Here is a 20,018-nt window from a genome sequence, read left to right on the forward strand (position 1 = left end):
ACAATACGGTGGGAAAAACCATGAAGGCAAAAAATGTGTTCAATAAATATTTTCGCCAGCTGAGGAGCAGAAGGAAGACCAGGCAGAGGGACGAAGTGCGCCATTTTGGAAAAATGATCCACCACAACCCAGATCACAGAACACCCAGAGGACAATGGTAGACCAGTAATAAAATCCATGGCTATCTGTTGCCAAGGAGCCTCAGGAACAGGAAGAGGAAGTAAGAGACCCACTGGATGTTGCTTGGAGGTTTTATACTGCACACATGACGGAAAGGCAGCGACAAACTCTTGGATGTCTTACCGCATGGATGGCCACCAGTACCATTGAGCAATGAAGTTGAAAGTCTTTCTTTGTCCAGCATGACCTGCAATTTTTGAGGAATGACCCCAGATTAGAACTTGCTTCCTGAGGTTCTGTGCAACCCAAAAAATTTCCAGGCGGAATCTCAGACAATTTGTCAAACAGCAATTTTTGCGGAATCAATGATGTGTCGAGGCTCCTCCTCCCGATCAGTAGCATCAAAGGACCTCGAGAGAGCATCTGCATTGATATTCTTCTCTGCGGCACGGAAATGAAGAACGAAATCAAAACGGGCAAAGAATAAGGGACCATCTGGCTTGATGAGGATTCAGTCTTTGTGCAGACTTTTTGTGGTTGGTGTAGATCACTAGAGGATGAGATGCTCCATCTAGAAGGTAACCCCATTCCTCCAGTGCCATTTTGATGGCCAATAACTCCCTGTCCCCAATCGAATAGTTGCGCTCAGGAGCAGAGAAGGCACTGGAGAAGAAACTACAGTTTACCATCTTACCGGAGGAAGCTTTTTGTGAAAGCACTGCCCCAGCTCCAAGAGACAATGCATCCACCTCTAGGTAGAATTGCTTGTTAGCATCAGGGCGATAGAGAACCGGAGCCGCAGAAAAGGTCTGCTTCAAGGCTTGGAAGGCTGATTCAGCCTCAGCTGTCCAATTTTTTGGATTTGCTCCCTTACAGGGTCAAGGCAGAGATGGGAGTAGTCAAGGACGAGAATTGCGGCACGAACTGGCGATAGTAGTTGGCGAATCCCAAGAACCTCTGGATTGCTTTTAAACCTGAAGGAGGAGGCCACTTTTAATCGCTGACAGCTTCTCAGGATCCATCTGCAGATCAGTATTGGATATTATGTATCCTAGGAATGGCAGAGAGGACTGCTCAAAGGAACATTTCTTAAACTTGGCGTATAGACGATTTTCTCTTAGCCTTTGAAGGACCAGACGAACCTGCTTCCGGTGAGTAGCCAAATCTGGAGAAAAAACAAGGATATCATCTAGGTACACCACAACACAGGAATATAGCAATTGTCTGAAGATATCGTTAACAAATTCCTGGAAAACTGCAGGGGCATTGCTTAGTCCAGAAGGCATTACCAGGTATTCATAGTGACCATCGCGGGTGTTGAAGGCGGTCTTCCACTCATCCCCCTGGCAAATCCTGATCAGGTTGTAGGCCCCACATAGGTCTAATTTGGAGAAAACTTTAGCTCCCCTGTGGCGATCAAACAATTCAGGAATTAGGGGAAGAGGGTACTTATTTTTTACGGTTATCTTGTTATGACCCCTGTAGTCGATGCATGGACGCAGTGAGCCATCTTTCTTCTTCACAAAGAAGAAACCTGCACCAGCTGGAGAGGAAGATTTGCAGATAAATCCTCTGTCGACGTTCTCCTTGATATACTCAGACATGGATTGAGTGTCTGCTGGTGACAGGGGATATATGTGTCCTCGAGGAGGCGAGGAGCCCAGAACCAAGTCAATAAGGCAGTGATACGGCCTGTGAGGAGGTAGCATCTGAGCTTCATTCTTGTCAAAGACATCTGCATAAGCATGATAGGCTGCTGGCAGACCCTCGAGATTGGGTGGTACCCAAGGTGACAGAGCTGGCTGAACAGAAGAAAGACACTTCCCAAGACAGAACTGTCCCCAACAAAGCACCTCTCCAGACCTCCAGTCAAGGACAGGTTCATTAAGATGAAGCCACGGAAGTCCCAGGAGTAGAGGACGAGATAGACTTGAGAAGACCAGGAACGAAATCTCTTCAGAATGAAGCGCTACCACCTGTAATTTTACAGGTTCCATGATGAACTGTATGGACTCAGATAGAGCCTTTCCATCGACAGGACAATACCGTTCAGAGGACTCTGCAGGCATTGAACAGGTATCTGATGATGATCCACTAGGCATTGTTGCAGGACGTTCCCTGCTGCTCCGGAATCCAGAAGCGTTGTCTCCGTAAATCGAACATTGCCTAACGACAAGGTTACTGGCAGAGTCAGAGGAGGAGAGGAATTGTCTTCACCTAGAGTCGCCACCCCAACAGACCCTAGGCTCGGGAGGACAGGAACAGAGAAGATGACCAGCAAAGCCCCCTTGTACGTCGATGACCACGTTCTTGCTTAGTCAGCCTGACTCGGTCACCTTGCAAGGGTTGTGGTGCAGCCGCAGACGTAGAAGACTGAGGGACTGAAGACGCTGCATGATATGGTCTACTCTCACATGCTACCTCCTTAGCACGCTCCTGGAAGCGCAGATCAATCCAGGTGGCCAGGGAAATAAGGTCGTTCAGGGTAGTGGGAACATCCCGACCGGCCAGTTCATCCTTAATTTTCCTGGAGAGACCATCCCAAAAGGCAGCCACTAAAGCCTCATTATTCCAGCCCAATTCAGAGGCCAGTGTCTGGAACTGGACTGCATACTGGCCCATGGACTAACTTCCTTGGCGCAACCACAGTATAGAAGACGCAGCTGAGGTGGTGCATCCTGGCTCTTCAAACACCCTACGGAAAGCCTCTAGGAACGCCTGTAGATTCATAGCGACTGGGTCACTCCTCTCTCAGAGTGGGTTGATCCAGGCCAAGGCTTCTCCTGTAAGGTGCGACATTAAAAAGGCGACTTTGGGTCGGTCATAAATAAACTGATGCGGCATCAGCTCAAAGTGCAGAGTGCACTGGTTAATAAATCCCCTGCACTGTTTAGGGTCTCCAACAAAACGTGGTGGAGCTGGCAAACAAGGACTAGGACATCACACATTGGGTGTCGACGGAGCTGGTTCCAGGTTAGCCGCTGCTGTGGGAGCTGGAGGTGCAGGGTAGGTGGGCGACAGGTCATTAAGGCGCATGTTCACATTGTGCAGATATGACAGAATCTGAACCTGACATTCTCTCTCCTGAGCCAACTCCTAGCACAGTTCTGTGAGGCTTGGAGGGTGTAGATCAGCGGGATCCATGCCTGAGCAAACTGTTATGCAAGCGGGTGTGGACCCACTGCGCTACTGACTGGGTATACTCTGGAGGGGCGTAACTAAGCCACTACCTGGTCTACACTAGAGCCTCTGATGGTGAGGATAGGCTTGGGCCATTAGGGTAGTTGCCAGAGGCTACTCCAGAGCAGTCCCCGAGTCAGTGGCAGCTGTCCAGGGGGTCAGAGTACTCAGTGCAAGCGTGGCCAGGAGGTTCCGGGTCTGGACAGGCGGCAATCAATCGAAGTCAGTAAGTGAAGTCCGAGGTCAGAGGCAGGCTGTAAACAAAGTCCATAAACTGAGATCCGAGGTCAGGGGCAGGCGACAAACAGGCAAAGTTCATAAACGAAGTCTGAGGTCAGAGGCAGGCGGCAAACAGGCAAAGTCCAGGAGTTCAGTAAGCAAGGTCCTATACACAGCGAAGCAGACAAGAGAGACACCTTAGCACTTGGAGATAGACAAGCTAAAACATGAGGTTGCTCAGTGATCTTCCTGTGGTAGGAAGCGCCTATAAATATCTGCTGCACTCCAACCATAGGCTGGTGACACAGAGGGTGTGTATGTGCTGCTTCATAGGTGGAGAGAGACACACCTATGCAACTTCAAACACCAGTACAAGTCTCCAGCAGGAAGGAAACACAGAAACCATAGTTAAGCTATCTGCTGCCCGCGCGTATGACGGCAGGGAAAGAGGGAGCCCGGCGCCCTTGCCCGCTGTTAGGTGCAGCATCGCCGGCACGGACCGCTGGGCTAACACACGTGAAACTTTTTTGAGACTATTTAAAAAGTTGCACTTGATAAATCTTGCTAAAGATGCAGCTCTGCCCATATAACAACACCCGCCCCTTAGTAAATGCAAAAGACCGGGCATGTCACAAACCACATACAATATGTAATAAAAATGACACTACTCCCAGCCAAAATCACTCTACACATCCGTATTTTCTGGAACTTAAGCCTTTCATACATTGACCCTCTCAGTTTACACTGCCTGGGGAAGCCAGTGCAGGGGATGGGAGTAGTAGTGGCTCCGATGAAGTGTTGTGTCACATTGTACGTTCCTCCCTGGCGATTGAAGCAGTCAATTTATAGTACTGAAGAATGAGGCTAAAGTTAAATGTAACAAAGTATTTTTACTAAGTGCAAAATAGAACTTTAAATACATTCAGTAGTAGAAGACTACTACTACTAGTGCAAATCTTCCCTGGCACCAGCAAGGATATGGAGGCAGGTTGTATGGTGGCAATTTAGCAATTAGATGGTACCTAGCCTAGTATTATTCTAGGTGATGGGTGTCTTGGCTGTAGTCCCTCACCTTGCAGCAGTGTCTTTTATGCTGGTTGTAGCAGTTCACTCTGCTGTCTAGCATCTCAAAATGTTACTTGAGGCAGGTTTGAGGAGAATCAGTAGTAGGAGCAGGAGCTCTGCTATGTGCTTCCCCTCCCTTCTGTTTCTGGACAGGAACTCCCAAATACTACCAAGAGGGGAGAAACAGAGGGTTAGCCCTGTTCCTTGTCAACCCTTGCCACCCATATCCTGTTTATTGGCCAGAAAACAATAAAATGCAATGCGCCGCCCCCAAGGGCCAATCGTGTCCCAGGTTTATAAGAATGCCAAGTGGTGTGGTGTGGCCCTAACAATCTCTGTTTGTGTCACTGTGCTCCTATCTGGATACCATCGCTCCCCAGGGCTTGGCTCCAAAGCAATAAAGGTGAATAGTAATGGTGGAGATGAAGAATAAATAGAATCCAGACTTTGATAAAGTTCAACAGTTTTACTTTTTTAATTGCATCAACTTGTATCCAGACAATATTCAGGCTTTCTCTTGGTTCCAGGCTTTGGCATATACTGGCAGGCAAACTTGATAACTCTGCTTTCTCTCTTCACTGTGCTAGACATGGACTTTAGTCTGGTAGCTGGACTTTAGGACTGTTCTGATAGATCTGGAGTGGGGTGCTTTTGGCTGCTGACCCCCTCAGTGACACTCTGTCTGTAGATCTCTAAGGCAGTCATGGTGCTCTAGGAGCTACTTCCCTTTTGAGACTTCTGCTGCAGGAGGTGAAACTTTCCCTTCGCTGCTACATCTTTCATGTCTTCTAATCTCCACTATCGAGTCTAAACTAGGAACAATCTAGAACTGCAACCCCTCACTTTGGTAGGAAACAGGACTAGTCCACTTTTGCCCAAAAGAGGGAAAATGGAATGGTAAGTTCCATCTAAGGATAGCTCTGCCATATACGCTGCCACCTGCTGGTGAACCAGGCATATTACATAAACATAAAAGTTTCATAACAACATTATTAATGCACAATGTGAAGGACCTGGAATAAATACAAGGATGACATTATAGTTAGCCCATTAGAGACATTAGCAGAGTGAGGAAATGGTAATACCACTCTGGGGTATTACAAAAACAATACAAAATACATAACAATGCAAACTACTGTATATACAGATTTTAGCACCCTCAGGTCTGGGATACTACATAATATTAGTAAATATGTAGTAAATAACAAACTAAACTCAAACTAAATTTGAATATATGATGCTAAGAGCTACAAGATGGATACATCAATGTACAGTAGTCTATGAGAAACTTCTAATATTTCATGTTCCTTGTCTTACAGGGGGTCATTATCAAAGATTAACTCCCCTTTTTATTGTATCTTTCCTTTTATTATGTCACTATCTGGACAGATATTTTCATTTTTAAATTCTCATATTTGATTTTTCTGTTTCCGCAGGAGAACATAAACATTGACGAGGCCTCCCGGTGTCTGGTGAAGCATATCATTGCTAGCGAGAGCGACCTCATGCAATCCGTGGAGCCGGACATTGTAAAACCCCAAATGAATTCCTCCAAAATAGCTAGTTGTTCTGCTTGCTTTAAATCCTAATTTGTATTATTATATATTTTTGTTGTTGTTGTTGCCTTGGTTCAATTGTTAAATAAAATCCACTAAGCCTGCTGCAGCAGCGGTAATGATTCCTCCGGATGACTCATCTGTTAAAGGGAACGTTGCTCTCTGGACCAAGGTCGTGTCTTGTCCTTTTCTAAGACACCAAACACCATTCTATAAGAGAGATTCACGGTTATACCTTCAGAACCAAGAACAGTCACAAAGTATAATAAGCTTTATAGTAAGAATTGATTAACAAAAAATAAATAAAAATAAAAAACTTTTCTTCAAGCGCCATCTTCATGCTAAAGCAGGTACTGCACTAAGTTATTTACAGGGGATCGGGTATGATAACTAGTGATGAATAAAGTGTTGAAAAATTCGATTTGGTTGCTTCGACAAATTTTACAAACAAATTTGAATTACTTCATCATGAACTGCATTTCTTTGTAAGTAGTGGGTGCAATGACAGGGATCAGCGATTGCGCCGCCCCCCGTCATTGTACCCCTCAGATGCCGTATTCATAGCTGATCGCAGCATCTGTAAGCAATAACAGTGTAAAATAAAATAAATAAAAAAACTTACCTCAGAGCCTCCTGATTCAAGATCAAGCACAAAATCTCACGCTGCGTGGTGACGTCGTACGTCACCGGGCACCAGTTTTCGTGTGAGAAATTCAATCAAAATGGCAGCAGCTGGCTCTTCGGGCTCAAACGGACAAACTAAGTACTATTTTTGTATTTATTTTTTACCACCATTTAGGGAAAATCAATTCGATACCACAAGGAAATTTGTCTTTGCTGCAAATTGAATTTTCTCTGTGGCTTAAAGGGTTATCTGATCAATAAGTGATACTCACTGATCACCAGTGATGAGCGGCAGGGGCAATATTCGAATTCACGATATTTTGTGAATATTTGGGTGAATATTCGTCATATATTCGCGAATTCGAGAATTCGTGATCTCCAGTCATTAATTTCTTGATTGCGAAAATCGGCAATCGGAAAATTTGCAATAAAAATTTGCGATACGAAAATTTGCGATCAACGCTACTCTTAAAGTCAAAGATATTGCAGCCTTCTCATTTGCCCACAAGCAAGAAGCAGTGAGAGATCATGGGTACTAAAGAAAAAAAAACTAGAATATTAGCGATTACGAAGATATAGCACTATATTCTAGATATTCGTGAATTCTCGAAATGCCAATATTCGCAATAAAAATTTGCGATTAGAATATTTGCGATCAACACTATTGATCACCCACCACTCCCTTTCCAAATTTCCTGGTCCTCCATTGATCTGATTCCTAGTCCCTCTCCACAGGAAGTGCCTGCACAGACAATCACTGGCTGAGGCTGGTCACTACTGAGGGCCATGATTGGTTGAGCGGTCATTTCCCTCGTATGGAGAGGGAGTAAGAAGCAGAGACTGGCAGGAAACTGGGAAATGTCAGAATTGGAATGGCGGGGATCAGTAAGGTGACTTTTTTTTTATACTACTTATTACTTATTTTAATAATACTTATTCTAATAGGGAGAGAGTAGCCTTACAGCCAGATACACATTTCTGAGAATAAGGGGGAGGGGCTGACTGATCTCCAGGGACATTATTAGAAAATTATATATTTAAAATTTTTTGATTGCAATGTAATGGGATAAACTGAAAGGACGATATTAAAGGGATTTTCCAGGATTACCATGGGTTAAAATAGATTTGCTTATCTCGCTGCTTACCTCATAAATGGTTCAGGCTTGAACGTGATCTGGCCTAGTGGTGGTATAGGTGATGGGTGTCCAAGATGTAATCCCTCACCTTGCAGTGCAACACGCTGTCCCCCAGGATCCTTATCGCGTTTTAGGTGTCGTAAGAATGCCAATTGGCGTAGTGCGTGTGGCCTGAATGTCTCTTTATAAGTCACAGTGCTCCTACCTGGATACTGCTGGACCCTAGGCTTTGGCTCCAAAGCAAAATAAAGGGGGAATAATTGAGGGATGAAGGAAAAATAACTTGAGTCCAGACCTTGTGATGAATTCAATGGCAGCTTTACTTGAATAAATGTTTATCCAAACGATTGGCAGGCTTTGTCTTGGTTCCAGCAGGCTTTAGCATAAACTGGCAGACAAACTCAATAACTCTGCTTTCTCTCTATCTCTGATGTACTGACAGGCTTGCTTAATTACTTCATTTCCTTTCTTTATGCTGCACTAAACCCTGCTTTAGTCTGGTTCCTGTACTTTAGGTCTGTTATAGTATTCTTGGATGGAGTGCCATAGACTGTTATTCTCCTCCTGACACTCAGTAAATAACTTATGTTCAGCCGAAGAACTATTTCCTCTGACTGCTACTTCATTCAGGTCTTCTCGGCTCCAACATGGAGTCTGAACCGGAACAATCTAGAACTGCCACCCCTCCTTCTGGTAGCAAGCAGGACTGATCCACTTCTGCTCTACCATTTGCACTGCCACCTGCTGGTGAACCAGGCACATTACATGGAATAAAACTGTAGCATAACAAGATTAGGAATGCACAGTGTAGAGGACCTGGTCATGAAATACTTAAGATGGTATTTAGGTTACACCATTAACCACTTCAACCCCGCTAGCTGAAACCCCCTTAATGACCAGGCCACTTTTTACACTTCTGCACTACACTACTTTCACCGTTTATTGCTCGGTCATGCAACTTACCACCCAAATGAATTTTACCTCCTTTTCTTCTCACTAATAGAGCTTTCATTTGGTGGTATTTTATTGCTGCTGAAATTTTTACTTTTTTTGTTATTAATCGAAATTTAACGATTTTTTTGCAAAAAAATGAAATTTTTCACTTTCAGTTGTAAAATTTTGCAAAAAAAACCACATCCATATATAAATTTTTCGCAAAATGTATTGTTCTACATGTCTTTGTAAAATGTTTGGGTAAAAAAAAAATGGTTTGGGTAAAAGTTATAGCGTTTACAAACTATGGTACAAAAATGTGAATTTCCGCTTTTTGAAGTAGCTCTGACTTTCTGAGCACCTGTCATGTTTCCTGAGGTTCTACAATGCCCAAACAGTAGAAAAACCCCACAAATGACCCCATTTCGGAAAGTAGACACCCTAAGGTATTCGCTGATGGGCATAGTGAGTTCATAGAACTTTTTATTTTTTGTCACAAGTTAGCGGAAAATTATGATTATTTGTTTTTGTTTTTTCTTACAAAGTCTCATATTCCACTAACTTGTGACAAAAAATAAAAACTTCCATGAACTCACTATGCCCATCACAAAATACCTTGGGGTGTCTTCTTTCCAAAATGGGGTCACTTGTGGGGTAGTTATACTGCCCTGGCATTCTAGGGGCCCAAATGCGTGAGAAGAAGTTTGCAATCAAAATCTGTAAAAAATGACCGGTGAAATCCGAAAGGTGCACTTTGGAATGTGTGCCCCTTTGCCCACCTAGACTGCAAAAAAGTGTCACACATCTGGTATCGCCGTACTCAGGAGAAGTTGGGGGATGTGTTTTGGGGTGTCATTTTACATATACCCATGCTGGGTGAGAGAAATATCTTGGCAAAAGACAACTTTTCCCATTTTTTTATACAAAGTTGGCATTTGACCAAGATATTTCTCTCACCCAGCATGGGTATATGTAAAATGACACCCCAAAACACATTCCCCAACTTCTCCTGAGTACGGCGATACCACATGTGTGACACTTTTTTGCAGCCTACATGCGCAACGGTGCCCAAATTCCTTTTAGGAGGGCATTTTTAGACATTTGGATCCCAGACTTCTTCTCACGCTTTAGGGCCCCTAAAAAGCCAGGGCAGTATAAATACCCCACATGTGACCCCATTTTGGAAAGAAGACACCCCAAGGTATTCAATGAGGGGCATGGCGAGTTCATAGAAATTTTTTTTTTTGGGCACAAGTTAGCGGAAATTGATTTTTTTTTTGTTTTTTCTCACAAAGTCTCCCTTTCCGCTAACTTGGGACAAAAATTTAAATCTTTCATGGACTCAATATGCCCCTCACGGAATACCTTGGGGTGTCTTCTTTCCGAAATGGGGTCACATGTGGGGTATTTATACTGTCCTGGCATTTTAGGGGCCCTAAAGCGTGAGAAGAAGTCTGGAATATAAATGTCAAAAAAATGTTACACATTTGGATTCCGTGAGGGGTATGGTGAGTTCATGTGAGATTTTATTTTTTGACACAAGTTAGTGGAATATGAGACTTTGTAAGAAAAAAAAAAAAAACCAATTTCCGCTAACTTGGGCCAAAAAAATGTCTGTATGGAGCCTTACAGGGGGGTGATCAATGACAGGGGGGTGATCACCCATATAGACTCCCTGATCACCCCCCTGTCATTGATCACCCCCCTGTAATGCTCCATTCAGACGTCCGTATGATTTTTATGGATCCACGGATACATGGATCGGATCCGCAAAACACATACGGATGTCTGAATGGAGCCTTACAGGGGGGTGATCAATGACAGGGGGGTGATCAATGACAGGGAAGTGATCAATGACAGGGAAGTGATCAGGAAGTCTAAATGCGTGATCACCTCCTTGTCATTGATCACCCCCCTGTAAGGCTCCATTCAGACGTCCGTATGTGTTTTGCGGATCCGATCCATGTATCAGTGGATCCGTAAAAATCATACGGACGTCTGAATGGAGCCTTACAGGGGGGTGATCAATGACGGAGGTGATCAGGGAGTCTATATGGGTGATCACCCCTCTGTCATTGATCACCCCTCTGTCATTGATCACCCCCCTGTAAGGCTCCATTCAGACGTCCGCATGTGTTTTGCGGATCCGATCCATGTATCAGTGGATCCGTAAAAATCATACGGACGTCTGAATGGAGCCTTACAGGGGGGTGATCAATGACAGGGAAGTGATCAGTAAGTCTATATGCGTGATCACCCCCTTGTCATTGATCACCCCCCTGTAAGGCTCCATTCAGACGTCCGTATGTGTTTTGCGGATCCGATCCATGTATCAGTGGATCCGTAAAAATCATACGGACGTCTGAATGGAGCCTTACAGGGGGGTGATCAATGACAGGGGGGTGATCAATGACAGGGAAGTGATCAGGAAGTCTATATGCGTGATCACCCCCTTGTCATTGATCACACCCCTGTAAGGCTCCATTCAGACGTCCGTATGCGTTTTGCGGATCCTATCCATGTATCCGTGGATCCGTAAAAATCATACGGACCTCTGAACGGAGCCTGACAGGGGGGGTGATCAATGACAAGGGGGTGATCAATGACAGGGGGGTGATCAGGGAGTCTATATGGGGTGATCAGGGGTGATCAGTGGTTCATAAAGGGTTAATAAGTGACAGGGGGGTGTAGTGTATTGTAGTGGTGTTTGGTGCTACTTTACTGAGCTGCCTGTGTCCTCTGGTGGTCGATCCTAACAAAAGGGACCACCAGAGGACCAGGTAGCAGGTATATTAGACGCTGTTATCAAAACAGCGTCTAATATACCTGTTAGGTGTTAAAAAAATCACATCTCCAGCCTGCCAGCGAACGATCGCCGCTGGCAGGCTGGAGATCCACTCGCTTACCTTCCGTTCCTGTGAGCGTGTGCGCCTGTGTGCGCGCGTTCACAGGAAATCTCGGCTATCGCGAGATGACGCACGGATGCGTCCAGGAGGAGTAAATCAACCACCTTCCGGACGCATCCGTGCGTTAGGCGGTCGGGAGGTGGTTAAAGATAGTAGCAGAGTGTAGTAGTGGTAACACCACTGCGGGGTGTTACAGCAGCAGTGCCTGTAAAGCAGGATTTTGGTGGTCACTCTGCTCTCTCGTCTCTCTGGTTTGTTTCCTTCCTGTATGTAGCACTTCCTGTTGCTGTGTCCAACCAAACCCATGATGCACTTCTCCTTTCTCTATCACAGATGTGGCACTGCCACTAACAATACCCAGCTAGTTTATAGCTCCTCCCACCCACCTGGTTACACTGCCCCACCCATGGACATAACATCACTGGAAATAAGAAAGAGCACAGATGGTGTTGCCCTTGGGGCCCAGACAAATAAAATACTACTGAGCTACCCACCACCATAATACAGTATTATGGCTGCCAGCAGCCACCACTAGGGGGAGTTTACTGAAGACAGATTAATGACAGAGTTTTATAGGAACTGTATAAATGTACTATATGTAATAAGCTCCTTCTAGCTGGAGGGGGGGCCCTGACTAATTAACTGTTTAGGGCTCAAAGACTTTTTATGGTAGCCCTAAAGAAAGTTGAGAAATTATCTGCTGCAAGAATTTATCAGGATCACTGGTCAAGACTGATAAATTCTATAAATCCTCCGTAAAATGTCACCGTATTTTTCAATTTTTGCTTGGCCGGAATGAAAGACAGACTAATCATAAGATGTGAGCAGGTAAAATCTCATTTATACAGAAATATCATTAGAGGTCCCGCTGAAATGTCCACGGGGCGATGACAGTTTCCATTTGCAGGCGCTGACACATGTTCATGCTCAGTGGGAAGACAACAGAAAACTGTAACAGCTTCTCCTGCTCTATGACATGGTTCACATAGATGTAGGAGAGCTTGTTTTTGCCGGACAAGTTGTACTTTCTAATTGCACCATTTACTCTTGCATATAATGTAGTGGGAAGTGGGAAATGTTTTAAAAATGGGGTGGAATTGGAAAAAAAACACAATGCCGCCACAGTTTTATAGGTTTTGTTTGTACAGTGTTTTCTATGTGGTGAAACTGATCTGTCAGCTTAATTTTCCGGGTCAGTATGAATACCGTACGACAATACCACATTTATGTAGTTTTTCTTGTGTTTTTCAGAGGGGAAAAAAAAATTCATAACTTTTTTATTTTTATGTGTACGGAGCTGTGTGGGGGATCATTTTTTCTGTAGTTTTTATTGATATCTTTTTGGAGTGTGTGACTTTTTGATAATTTTTAAAGGGGGGAAGTCAAATGTCAAAAAAACAAAACGGCAAATCATCGATTTTGATGTATTTTTCAGTTATGACATCATTCTCCGTATGGGATTAATATTTCTATAGTTTGATAGTACAGGCATTTTCACACACAGTGATTACAATGATGTTTATTTTTTTTTATTGTTTGTTCTTTTTATTTTAATTTTGGGGAGGACTGCTATGCGGTTGTGTGGAATTAAAAAAATTATTTTTTCCTTTCTTTTAACTTTTTAAATGTCCTGCTAGGGATATGAGCATTTCACTATGCTCCTATGGAGCCCTGACACAGACAGGGCCTTCACAGGAATGTAGCTGCGGCAGCCTGGGATCCTTCAAGGGGACCGAGGCAGATGCATGGAATGACCAGCTCCCCCGATCGCCAATCCTGGAGGCGCTTTTGTGTTTTCGGCTTTCAGAAATCATGGTCACATTCGACTACGGCATCTGAAGGGTTCAATGTCTGCAATCGCCGTTATCGCTGATCACAGACATTAGACCCAGGTGTCTGATGTTTAAAACAAGTGCAAGTGCAGCAGGGGTGCCATATTTAAGTACACAACTTCTGCTGTAAATTTACGGAGGACAGTCGGGAACGAGTCCAGTCGATATTTGTCGATTTGGCCATTTTTATATATTTTTGAAATGTTGCTGTCTGGATATTCATCACTAAAAAGAAACAAATGTTTTATCAGAGCGTGAAACCTTCTGCTGAGCTCAAGATGCAACATGCGACATTAAGGATATTGGTCCGCGCTCCGGCACATCTATAAACACGTTTACTGGAAACCAGAGCAGAAAACAAGAGCAAAATGTTTGGAAAAAGCCAAGTCTTCTGTGTAATTATAGTTAATCATAGGAATTTATTAGTATGAAAAGAAAGATCCATTGTGTCAAAAAACGCTCCAGAAGAAATCATTCTGTAAACATAGTAATTAATTCTCCCTCCAAATATATAGATTTGTAAAAGAGCCCTTTAGTAGACAAAACGGGGAGCTAGGTATGTGTAGGAAACAAATCCAAAAGAAGGGGCTATGGGGCCTGTCAGGAACACATCGGAGCCCATCATGCACCACGTCACGGTCTCTCAGCATGGCAAGGGTCCTACCACTGCGCTAAATATGGTGCACTAACTATGGTGTGAACACGGTCTGAAGGTGATGAAATCCAGCTCACAGCCAAGCTTCCACACAACCGCCTAGCAGGACAACTAATGCAATGTGAATAAAGCAAGACTGTAAGCCACACCCATATCAGACCGTGTGATGGAGGCTACCAGGTGCATTTTTTTCTGTGATTTATATAATTATATTTTCATCCGCACAATGCGCCATTTTGTTTAGGATGCATTTGTGGTGCATGTGGACCGCGCAGGCATCCTCCATTGTACGCATTTTTTGCTGGGGATGGTTGTTTGCTGCGGTCCACATGCGGTGGGACTGCTCCCCCATATTTGCATATTTTGTTTTATATGCATTGAATGTGCCTTCACCTGGCATTTAAACATTCTTTTGCACCTGGTAACCTCCATTACATTATCTGATATGGGTGCGGCTTACAGTCTGGCTGTGTTCACATTGCATTAGTTGTCCTGCTATGCGGTTGTGTGGAAGCTTGGCTGTGAGCTGGATTTCATCACCTTCAGACTGTGTTCACACCATAGTTAGTGCAGTGGTAGGACCCTTGCCATGCTGAGAGACCGTGACGTGGTGCATGATGGGCTCCGATGTGTTCCTGACAGGAATATATTGGCAAAAGTCTCAGCTTTTAATATCTGCTTGTATGACTAGCTAGTATAGTCAGTGGCATATCCGTGTGGTGCATTTTTTTTCTGTGATTTATATAACCACACTGCCATGAAGCCCAGATTAGTGGAGTGCTACAGTGATGGTTGACCTTCTGGAAGTTTCTCCCATCTGCACACAGGATCTTAAGCTCAGCCAGAGTGACCATTGGGTTCTTGGTCACCCGACTTATCAAGGCCCTCTTTGGCTTGGTTTTTGCTCTGATATGCATTGTCAGCTAAGGGACCTTATGTACATAGACAGGGCTGTGTTTTTCCAATTCAACTCTTATCAACTGAATATCTAAACAAGAGAACGAGATGCCACCAGAGATGAATATCGTGTCACAGAGCAAACGGATTAAATGTGTGTATATATATATATATATATATATATATATATAGACTTTTTATATCCACTGTATATATATATATATATATATATATATATACAGTGGATATAAAAAGTCTACACGCCCCTGTTAAAATGTGCTGTAAAAAAATGAGACAAAGATAAATCATTTCAGAACTTTTCCCACCTTTAATGTGACCTATAAACTGTACCACTCAATTGAAAAACAAACTGAAATCTTTTAGGTGGAGGGAAGAAACAAAAAAAACAAAAACTAAAATAATGCGGTTGTAGCTGTGTTCAGAATTAAGCAATCACGGGGGGGGGGGGTGGAGCTAGCTACTGAAGGAGCAAGTCGCACTGCTGCAGAGCTCTGCTCTATAACAACTTTAAAACTCTGCTACAGCGTTGTTCCTGGTGGTAAATCCACAAAACCTACTTTTCTGTGCTCAGCACACGGTCCGGATCATTCCGGTACCAAAATTGAGACTTTGGACGGATTTTTATATCTGCGGCCTACGGTGCAGTCACGAGCCGCAGGCTAAATTTGCTGCCTCAGACCCGGCCAGCTGAAGAAGCGACTAGGACTTCCACTACATCTAAGATTGGTGGAAGATCTGAAACGTCCAGAGACCATCACTTGGACCCAAATTAAGTCTGAAATACTTGTGGACTGATCGGAGCTCATAGCGGCGGTTTTCCGGTGCACGCGGTGGTTGGGGTAAGTCTTGGAGAGTCAAGGACACAAACATATCAACACTATCTCCCGTAATCCCCTCCACCTATGTTAACGGCATCTGACCTGCACCCGATACTACCGGAGCACCGATAGACAATCGCCCAAAAGAGAGCCAGTTTATAAGTCTGGCAGCGATTTATAACCTTACGAACATTCGCAAAAATAATCGCAAGTCGGCCTGACTCTTGCGTTGCTGCATATATCCAGCGGACTATTATTCACAACCTATATACTTGCACTTCAACTATCAGCATCACTGAACCGCACCTCCTCTAACAGCCCCACCAATTCACTGGCGAATTAATATTCAAACAAAGAATCCTATGTGCGACTTTGATTGCGAACATCTTTGTCACGAATAATCGCATCTGTTACAGAGCGGCATCTTCAGCTCATTGCGAATTATTAACTAAGAAAACAACTTACGAATTTTGTTCCGATTGGTAACAGTATGAATAATCGCAACTTTTTTCACAAGCCAGCATAATATTCACACCAACTCATTGACGAATTATTATTCAATCAAAGAATCCTATATGTGACTTTGATTGCGAACTTTTTTGTCAAGAATAATCGCATCTGTTACAGAGCGGCATCTTCAGCTCATTGCGAATTATTAACAGTGAAAACAACTTGCAAACTTTGTTCCGACTAATAACAGTACGTATAATCGCAATTTTGTTCACAAGCCAGCATAATACTTGCGAACTTGAATGTATAATGTGAGTAATTAATCGCTCCCGAATATTCGTGTCCCATTGACTTTCAATCACACAGCGAATCAGATCACTTTGCTGTCTTTTTGTGATGTAAAGTAATAAAATTCTTTCCGGCGCCTGTGAATAGCCAGCATGGGTAAATCTAGGCAATTGTTGGAGGCATCTGCCAAAAGTATCAAAACACCAAAAAAATCGGCGGAGAGTGTTAAACATCCAGATAGGAAAATTACTGAAGCTCTCTATAGCGGCCCAGACAGTGAAGAAGACTCCGATATGGGCACTTTAAACAAACTCAAAAATTACGTGAAAGCGCTCCCGACTGCTGAATGTATCAAAGGTCTCTTCAAGGAATTTTCATCCACTATGAAGGAGGAACTTTCAGAAATTAAAGCCGATTTGAGACAAATAGCCTCTAGAACCGAAGCTGTAAAGGAATCTACCAATAGACTGACTCAACATGTGTCTCGTATAGAAAAAACAATGCAACATTATCGCAAAGAAATGTACAAACTAAAACTACACATCGACGATCTCGAGAATAGATCACGTCGCAATAACATCAGAATCAAAGGTCTGTCCGAGACGGTCTTAAACAAGGATATACATGCTGTTCTCACCCAGATCTTTAACGAACTTTTACAGCAAGATGAAAAGACGGAGCTTTTTATTGAAAGGGCTCACCGAGTCTTTAGACCAAAACATATACAGAGTGACAGCCCGAGAGACGTTCTTTGCTGTCTTCAAAGCTTCCGTACTAAAGAAGCTATCCTGCAAAAATCTCGTATAGCCAAAAAAATTGAATGGGAGGATCAAGAGGTAACACTTTATCAGGATATCTCAAGATATACTCTATATGTCAGAAGTGTTCTCCAGCCACTCACGAGGGAGCTACGTGAGAAGGGAATCAAATACCGTTGGCTGTTCCTGCTGGGTTTGCTGATTTCCTCTCAGAACAGAACTTTCACTATCAAGACACCTGAGGACCTTCCTATGGTTTTACAAAAAATGGACCTTACGCATATACAGGTTAAAGATTGGACCACGATGGGGGACGAAGAAGCCCCCTTTCCCACTCTTCCTAAGGGAGACGACTGGCACTCCGTGACTCCTACGCAAGCCAAAAAATCCAGAGCGTTGGACCAGTCATTTCCGAAGACTCCATACAAGAATCGTAGATCTCTGAGTGGTGACTGAGATAGACTTCGTGCACATACTACCATTCTTTATACATTAGTATTATGTATGTCTCGTAATGCTATATAAGTAATGCTTATGTAACTCATGGTGTAGTTGCTCAAAGCATTTTTTCATTTTCTATATCTACATGCTATTTAGTATCCTGTTCCTCTTTCTTTTATTCATACCCATGTTGAATGATAGACAATTCAAATTTATGGTGATATCTTTTTTTTTCACAGGCGTCGGGGACATGTGTCGATTTTGTCCCTTACCCATAAATAGTAACATTTAAAATATTTTAGCTTTTCCCGTGCATAGTCTCTTGCCCTGCACGGGACGATCAAAATTATTAATACCTTGAGGGAGTTTTCTCTTCCCCCCCCCAGAGATCTCCCTCCGTAGAAGCCATTTTACACTTGGACGACTACCGGGCATAGAGCAGGCCTGTGTTTAGTCCAAGGCTTTCTCTTTTCACCCATTGCTGTACTGATGCTCGTTGTTGAGATGTGCAGCGTCAAACGTTCTTGTTTTGAGTTGATTATGTTTATTTTCGCTGTTCTGTTGAACTGTGATTTACTTGTCACATGTAAGAGCATAACTTTGTTACTTATCTTATTATGCAGGAGCTTATAGTTGTGTCATACAATGTCAACGGACTTAACATACCACAAAAGCGGTCGCAGATCCTGAGGTACCTAAGGGACAAAAAGGTTGGTGTTGCCATGATCCAGGAAACGCACTTTAAAAAATCTTACACTCCCCAATCTAAGCACAAGATTTATACACAGTGGTATAATGCTAATACCCCACTTAGAAGAAACAAAGGAGTCTCCATTCTAATCAATAAACAACTAGACTTCAAAGAGAAGGATAAAATTATTGATCCAGAGGGTAGATATATTCTCTTGAAGGGTTGGATGGGAGAAGAACTCATCACTTTTGTCAATATCTATGTCCCAAATAGGGAACAAGTTGGGTTCTTGAGACATGTCTTTGATCTGGTCAACTCCTTCTATGAAGGTAAATTGATATTGGGCGGAGAATTTAATATTTCCATGGAACCAAATATTGATACCTCCCAAGGTAAAACCTCCTTTCCATATAACAAACTCAAAAAGATTAAGAAAATGCTACATGATAGGTTGCTTGTGGATGCTTGGAGATTTTATAACCCTGGGGATAGGGATTATTCATAATTTTCAACAGTACATAACCAGTACTCCCGGATAGATCAAATATATGTAAAGCAAAATACACTTGATACAATTTGTGGAGCTAAGTATAATTATTTTCTGCATTCGGATCACGCACCACTTATTTTCACTTTATCTGCTGTGGACAAAAGTACCAGGCCCTTTAATTGGCAACTTAACAATACCCTGATAACGTCGGACCCAGACTGTAATTTTATTGCCTCCCAAATTAAATTTTTCTTTGAGGAGAATAATAAGGATGATATCTCTTGGGCTACCCTATGGGAGGCACATAAGGCTGTTATTAGGGGACACTTGATGCAGATTGGAGTGCGGAAAAAAAGAGAAAAAAGGCAAAAGATCCTAGATCTAACAATTAAAATACAAAGATTAGAAAAATTACATAAGTCGTCCTGCGCTAAGGATACCGAAAGGGAACTTATGCAATCTAGAATGGAACTCAAAGAAGCCTTAAATAGGGAATCTGGAAGATATTTGTTTATGAGTAAATTTAGACACTTCATCCACGCAAATAAATGTGGAAGGGATTTAGCCAAATTGACTCAGAAACAAAAAAATAAATCCACTATTCATAAGATTAGAAACGAGAAAGGCAATATAGAGCAGTTAAGTGATAGAATAGCGGTAGTCTTTCGCGACTTCTATAGTAAACTTTATAATTTGCAAGATACTGAACTGGTCTCGAACCCGACAGATGCGGCTATCCAAGATTATCTTGAGCAGATAAATCTGCCATGCCTTAATAAAATTCAAAAAGGACCCTGGGGCTCATAGCCAGAGCTAGACAATATAAATCACCGCTTTGTCTTCTGTCAATTGATGCCGAGAAGGCATTTGACCGGGTGGACTGGAGGTTTCTGTCTGAAACCCTAGCCCACCTAGGCCTAGGTGTCAAGATGCTCCAG

The 20,018-nt window shown here is 43.1% G+C and overlaps 1 protein-coding gene across 1 annotated transcript in view; it reads left to right on the plus strand.

The window, feature by feature from the left end:
- Positions 1-6,263, plus strand: part of RAB38 (RAB38, member RAS oncogene family) — a 76,842-nt gene extending 70,579 nt beyond the window's left edge. Inside the window, exon 3 of the mRNA XM_044287250.1 lies at positions 6,021-6,263. Coding sequence (XP_044143185.1) covers positions 6,021-6,173 — 153 coding nt within the window. The 3' untranslated portion in view covers positions 6,174-6,263. The remainder of the gene's footprint in view (positions 1-6,020) is intronic.
- The last annotated feature ends 13,755 nt before the right edge of the window (positions 6,264-20,018 follow it).

This window comes from Bufo gargarizans, chromosome 3 (genome assembly GCF_014858855.1).
Source record: "Bufo gargarizans isolate SCDJY-AF-19 chromosome 3, ASM1485885v1, whole genome shotgun sequence".
Classification (NCBI taxonomy): Eukaryota; Metazoa; Chordata; class Amphibia; order Anura; family Bufonidae; genus Bufo; species Bufo gargarizans.